This window comes from Zingiber officinale, chromosome 2B (genome assembly GCF_018446385.1).
Source record: "Zingiber officinale cultivar Zhangliang chromosome 2B, Zo_v1.1, whole genome shotgun sequence".
NCBI classification, from domain to species: Eukaryota; Viridiplantae; Streptophyta; class Magnoliopsida; order Zingiberales; family Zingiberaceae; genus Zingiber; species Zingiber officinale.
In genome coordinates, this window is record NC_055989.1 from 147,970,288 (window position 1) to 147,977,260 (window position 6,973).

The 6,973-nt window shown below is 36.2% G+C and overlaps 1 protein-coding gene and 1 pseudogene across 1 annotated transcript; both read left to right on the forward strand.

Annotated features, from left to right (window-relative positions):
• Positions 1-1,307: 1,307 nt before the first annotated feature.
• Positions 1,308-3,294, forward strand: LOC122048833. The gene is made up of 5 exons (XM_042610353.1): positions 1,308-1,415; positions 1,674-2,483; positions 2,563-2,763; positions 2,832-3,027; positions 3,125-3,294. The coding sequence occupies exons 1-5, from the start codon at positions 1,308-1,310 to the stop codon at positions 3,292-3,294; spliced, it is 1,485 nt and encodes a 494-aa protein (XP_042466287.1).
• A 1,062-nt stretch (positions 3,295-4,356) lies between these two features.
• LOC122048834 lies at positions 4,357-5,154 on the forward strand (annotated as a pseudogene).
• The last annotated feature ends 1,819 nt before the right edge of the window (positions 5,155-6,973 follow it).

Genomic DNA, 6,973 nt, shown 5'->3' on the forward strand with positions numbered 1-6,973 from the left:
GATAGTGAATTGCTCAAAGTAAACGCTCAACGAGCGTGAGTCTTGGAGTAGGAGTCGCCCAAGACTCCGAACCAAATAAAAATACTTGGATCTTTGTGTTTGTTATTTCTATTTATTCCGCTGCTTAATTCTCTAACGTTTTTACTAATCCGAAATGCGTGAAAAAGCCACGAGCGCTAATCACCCTCCCTCTAGCGCTTTCGATCCAACACTAGGCTCTTGAACTGTTCGTCATGCATACTTCTGAAGAAATTTTTTTATAAGATCAGATTATTTATCTCAAGATTAGTCAACGAGACTAACTAAATTTATTAATTTTTTTTTCCTATAGGCGGCTCCGGTGGACTTATGAATGCTTTTCATTAAGAATAAAAATATCATTATCTACAATTAGCATATGCATAGTCTACCATTAGAAAAAAATTTATTTGGATAAAATTTCTTTGGTGTGGTGGCAGTGCCGGCTTAATCTATTTAAATCTTATGGAAAAACAACAAAGGCCTTTGATATTATTTAAAAAAATAAATTCATATCCTTTTTCATTCAAATTTAGGATCAATTAACGATGAGTTTAAAAAAAATTTAAAAATTAAAGTATTAATTTAAAAAAATAAATTTGTATCTAAAATTTAAATTTCTGTTTTTTTAAGATATAAAATTATTAATTAAAATTTTATATTAAGTTTTGATAATAAATATTTTTTAATTTAAAAATTATTAAATTATTTAATTTTTTTCTTAAGATAGTTGAACATAAATAAGCATATTTAGACTTATTTAAAATGAAGAAGTATGTATAATTAGTTAAAGACGGAAAAATAAAAATATATCTAATTAAAGTATCTCTTTGCCACTCGTAAAATTAAGCAAATGATTAAAATTGAACTGACCGAATTGAATCAATTGAATAAATCAAAACATTAAATTTTTAAATTAACGGAATCGACCTTTTAATTTCGATCAATTAATTTAATTTTTATTCAACCCTATCAACTTAGGTAAAATAATAAAAATTTGATTTAGATTTTTGGCCCAACAATTAAATTTGGGCAAATGAACTTTGGGGTCGGGCCAACTCAACTCATCTAGGCTATGGTTACCTGGTTTATTATCTAGTATACTTTGTATGCATGTATGTATACAGTAGACTGGGCCAAATTCATCCTCTCTTTAGGTTTTGTTTTTGGTTTCCTTCACAGCAACAATCAAAATTCCCTTCATAATCTTGAATCTCCCATTAATCTATTCCAATCCATCAACGTGAATTTCTTTTTGGAAACTTTAGTAGTCGCCTACTCAATTCAATATGATAGGCGGCGGCAATCTCCACCCCGCAACAGAAGTCGAGGAATCAGATCCTTCCCTGTTCGTGCCAGAGCTAGCCCTGGAGAATATATGCCTTTCGTCTGCTGAGGTTTGAATATTCAATAGATTCATCGCTATTTTTAGGACGGAAACATAATCTAGAAAATTTTCATTAGGTTCCACGTTTCAGATTCTCACATAAATTAAGGAAAGACGCCGCAATTATCTGTTATTTTCAGGCAGATCATTTTTTTTAAAATTTTTATTTTCTTTCCAATTCATGGAGTTAAGTTTCTCCTTTAGCGTGAATAGAGGACAGTTTGCTGGAAGTTGTGTCTGTATATTGATTTCTGAAATCTTTAATCAGGTATCTGATAAAACAGAGGACGGCCACAATGATATCCCTTCCTCTGAGATGGATGAAATTTTCACTTCAGTAATGCTTCAATCTCCTGTTCATGAAACGGACGCTACTGAAGATCTCGTAAAAAGGAAATCGAGCAAATATTTCTATTACGATTCACCACTTTACGAAGAAACTGGCTTTTGGATTCCTGTGTCTGCCAATGGCGGCTACTTTCCCGAGGAAGAAGAAGACTTCAGCAAGGAGATGACCATGTGGGATGTGGTTTCTGAAATGCTTCTTACACTCCGTGGCAAGGCGGCCACCCTCAGTTCGAGCGACCTAACGAGTCGTCAAATGCCTTGTACGTCAACAGAACTCTTAGAACAAACATGGAAACAGATGGCTGATACTCTGTCGGAGGCTGACTTTGGCCACGCCGCAGAGATTTTGGAAACGCAGCCACCCAAGTGGTTGCCGGACAGTGCCGCCGCCGCCTGCATGCTGTGCAATGCGCGCTTCCACCCGATCATTTGCTCGAGGCATCATTGCCGGTTTTGCGGCGGCATATTCTGCAACGGTTGCTCTAAAGGAAGAAGCTTGCTCCCTCCAAAATTCATAGTGGCCGACCCACAACGCGTCTGCGATGTCTGTGACGTTCGATTGGAGTCGGTTCAGGCTTACTCGATGAATCAGATCAGTCACGCTTCACAACTTCCGACCCATGATTTGACTCACCTCACCACCTTGCGATCTTGGTTGAACTTCCCATGGGGTCGAACTATGGAGCATGAGATTTACAAAGCAGCAAATATACTTCGTGCATACACTAAGGTAGGTCATTTCCCCCCCCCAAATGTACATCAAGAGACCTCTTAAATTATATGTTGTATATTATTATATGATTTGCTAGGTTGGATCTTTGAAACCTGAGAAGTCCATCCCTGATGTTATTCTGAAACAAGCGAAAGGCCTTGCGATCCTAACCGTTGTCAATGTTGGTCTAGTTGTTACTTATAAAATTGGGACTGGTCTTGTCGTCTGTCGACGAGAAGATGGCTCCTGGTCTCCACCCTCTGCCATTTCTTCGGTTGGTTTTGGATGGGGAGCTCAGGTTTGTTTATTTTGCACATACTGTGATCAGTTTGATGAAATGGATCACGAGACCTATCTTTTGAATAGGTTGGAGGCGAGCTAACAGACTATATAATTGTATTGAGGAACACAGCCGCCGTCAAAACTTTTAGTAGCTATGGGCATTTATCAGTTGGTGCCGGAGTGAGGGCGGCTGCCGGCATTGTTGGACGAACGGCGGAGGCTGACGTACGTGCGGGTGATGGTGGTTATGCTGCTTGTTATACGTACAGCTGCAGTAAAGGTATGTATGTCTCTTCCAAATAAAATCCCAATGTTCAAAGGCTTGAACCATGAATTACGTTGTTGAAATTAGTAGCTGTTCTAAACGAACAATGCAGGTGCATTTGTTGGTTGCGCTCTCAACGGGAACATGGTCAATACTCGTGTCTCCGTGAACACCTGTTTCTACGGTGCTCCTGTCAAGGCCTCCGAGATACTTTTGGGTTCGATGCCGAGGCCGCCGGCTGCCGCGATCCTCTACCGTGCTCTATGTCATCTTCTTCCTTGAATTCATGGTTCCGGTCTGATTATGCTGGCTCTTCTTCCAGCTCTTATTCTTTGGGTTTTAGTTATGTACATGAAGTAGCAATTCAAAATGTACAGATTGAGATCGTTAGAGTCATAGCTATTGAATTGTATCAAATGTCTATATTATATCTCCTCTAACTAGTCAAGTGTCCTTTACTTTTTTTTATGTGATTTACTTGTTTGAGATGCAATTCCCTTCCTAAATGTCTATATTATATTTCCTCTAACTAGTCTATGTGTGCTTTACTTTTTTTTCCAATGTGATTTACTTGTTTGAGATGCAATTACCTTCCTAAATGTCTATATTATATTTCCTCTAACTAGTCTAAGTGTCCTTTACTTTTTTTTTTCATATGATTTACTTGTTTGAGATGCAATTCCCTTTCTTTTAACCGTGATTTTATAATCATGTATGATTTGTGTTTTGTCTCGTAGTATAGCTGAGTTGATTATCATATCATATATTAGTTGGTTATCATATGACATTTATAGAATGGAGTAGGGGTCTATTCTTGACAAAGCCGGCCAAAAATATCCTTTCATGTGATGACTTATTTCGATTTCCTGATTTACTCTTCCCTAATTGTGTTGCGCTAACAAATTTCACCAATTACAAAATTTATGATTTGTATTTCAATAAGCATGATGATAAACTCATAACAATGGTCGATTTATATACGACATTTTATTAAATCGTGTAAATAAGTTTCAATATTACCTACATTACGTACTTACTTTTATGATACTCAAATCACACACTATGTTTCTGAAATATCTCTCTTTTTCTCTGGATTTATCAGTCAATTTCGTTTAAAATTGATTGATAAATTTCGTTCCTGACTAATAGATCTAGAAAATTCTGAATCACTTCAAATCAAAATTAACATATTCCTGAAAATTTTCTTAATGTATTTATACTCTCAAATATAAATTCAATAGTATAAGTTGAGAGCAATAAATTTTTAAATTTAAGATTTGATAAAATTTATCATAAATCCATTATAAAATTCAGTAAAATAATATTCATTAATCAACATTATCAATGAGTTGTTAGAATTTCTCTGATTCAAATAATATCAAATTTATGAAGCCGTGTGTTCAGATGGGGACGTTGTCGACTTCGAGAGTGGGTACTTCGTGGAGACGCTTGTGGTGGGGGAGAAGCTAGGGGTACTTCCGCACACTATCCGGGTCTCCCTCGAGGGGGAGCTCTTCGCAGTCGACGCCACAAATAACAATATAGTTCGGATCACTCCGTCTCTCTCCCAGTGTAATTCCCCCGTTTCCTTCACTTCCTAGTTTTTCTATTGCGATCTACCATAAGAGATTGGAGGTTGTATCAGGTATATGCTATCATTTTCCCTTATAGCTTTTTGTGTCTATTTGGAGATCTTCACTTTATAAAGTTTTGCGAGCTGGTTTTGACAAAAATCGTGTTGCAGATAGCAGAGCAAGATTGGTTGCCGGGTCATTTCAGGGATTCTCTGGACATGTAGAGATGGTAAACCTGCAGATGCTCGTTTCTATCGTCCAAAAGGTGCCGCTATGTATGATAAAGAAAATGTGTATGTTGCTGATATCTCCAATATGCTGCAAAAGGTTGGAACAGCCAACCTAGCGGCCCCCTCAACCCGGCCCCACAAGTATGAGAGGGAGTAAATCACGGTGAATACGGGCCCAGCTATGACATGGTGGTCTCAGGTGTTTAGCACGGACAGATATTGATGTTATCGCATTTGCTGCCGCAGACCCTCGACCTCTCGACTCATGCTGCAAGAATCCATGTCATAACCATTTGATCCCGCCCGTGGGGGCAGCTGATATCTCCAATATGGCTGTTTGAAAGATAACTGAATCAGGTACAATTTTTATATTCAAAGAAATGAAAAATTAAAGACCACAATTCTGCAATTGAGTCAAAAAGCCTGTTTTTACTTGTGATGGTTTCTTCAGGTATGACTACTTTGACGTGATATATGTTGGAAGAACCTGTTCTCTTCTAGTCGTGGACAGGGGTAATGCTGCTCTTCGCCAAATTTCTCTTCAGCAAGAGGACTGTCAATACCAGTGTACTTCAGTTTCAACATCAGGTTACCTGAAGCTTCCCAGTAATGTTCTTTGTAATTCTTTTTGTACTCAACAAACATGGAACTATAACATATTACAACCTTACAATATGGCACCATTGGTCCAGTATTTTCTGTTATCTTACCGAATTACTGTCATACACTTGTAGCTTCATTGATAAAGTTTATCAGTATTATAAAGAAAGATTATAAATTTAGTGTTTCTTGTAAACTGGCATAAGAAATTGAAAATAAGGTGAAGGTATTCATCTAAACTTCACTGTTAAGAATGCAAGGTTATTTATGTTATGGTTTATTGATAAATGATATTTTAGAGAAAAATGGATTTATATTAAACCAGAAACCATAAATGGGCGTGATGATGCATATTTGATTGTTGTGTTTTCCATTTCCTGAGATTGATGGAAGAAAACTCAACTTTTGTTTTTGATGAAAAAGAGAGTTATGTTTTTTTGAAGAAAACTCAACTTGAAACAACTGTAAGTGGTGAGAAAGTTTCTAGGACACTTTTTATCTTTTGATTCTAGAGGATTTCCTACCGTGCCCTATTTGTGTCTGTCCAAGATTTCCTTGCCGCCTTTTCTCATTTATGCAATATTCGCGAGGACACACGTTCTTGGATGAGGTCTTTTTTTTAAAAAAAAAAAAAGTTTTTTTTGCACCGTGCATCTGAAGCCCTGGATCATAACAGAAACCATTATCAATTGTCAATATCTTTTTTTATTTGATAAATGACATAGATCACTAGGTCTTTTAAGAAATTTAGGAGTCTGTTATTAAAGAAACAGATAATTCCTTCTATGATTAAAATATCTGTATCATGTTCTTCTCATTTCATCCTTGTGGTAAATTTACTCCTTGCCACTAATTGGAGGTCAGTAAGAATTGACACATAGTTGGTGTTTTTCATGTTCTTATAGCTTGAGTCGTTCTTGTCACTTCTAATTTGATATTTTTTTGTTGAATTTCCTGTTGAAGTTGACTGTTCCGACCAATGTTTTAAAAAGCATGAAGCGCGACGAAGCGCCGAGTCCAAGCTTCAAGCTTTATAAGCTTAAGCGAGCTTAGGACAATTTTAAGCGTAAAAAAGTATTTTTTATTTTTAAATAAAATTTAATTATCTTAAACAAATAAATAGATCAAATAATACTTAAACATGATAAATTTAAGGTTCATGTATAAATTTCTCACATTTTTAGAAAGGCAAAAGTCACAAAGTTTATAATATCAATTAGTTTTAAGTTTTCACAATAAAAAAACATAAAAAACTAGATGTTATCTAATTCCTTGTATGATTCTAATTCAATCTCCTCATCTTCATTCATCTCATCTTCCGTATTATCCGATACAAACTCGTTTTCATCAGGCTCCCTTATAATATTAGCATTAGTGTCTCTCGTTGGTTGTAAAATGTCAATCTCCACCTCAACTTCATCATCACAACCATCAACTATCCAAGATTGTGCCTTGCTACCATCACGCGCAAGTAAAGTCTCTAATTTATCCTTGCCATTCTTTTTGTTCATCAATCTTGTATTAAATTGGACATAAACAAGATTATTCATCCTTATA

What these genes read in the sequence shown, in the direction of transcription:
- LOC122048833 (XM_042610353.1), top strand. Translation starts at nt 1,308, where the DNA reads ATGATAGGCGGCGGCAATCTCCACCCCGCAACAGAAGTCGAGGAATCA. An exon ending in TACTTCGTGCATACACTAAG is followed by an intron (nt 2,484 to 2,562) that starts GTAGGTCATTTC and finishes ATGATTTGCTAG; the next exon opens with GTTGGATCTTTGAAACCTGA. An exon ending in GTTTTGGATGGGGAGCTCAG is followed by an intron (nt 2,764 to 2,831) that starts GTTTGTTTATTT and finishes TCTTTTGAATAG; the next exon opens with GTTGGAGGCGAGCTAACAGA.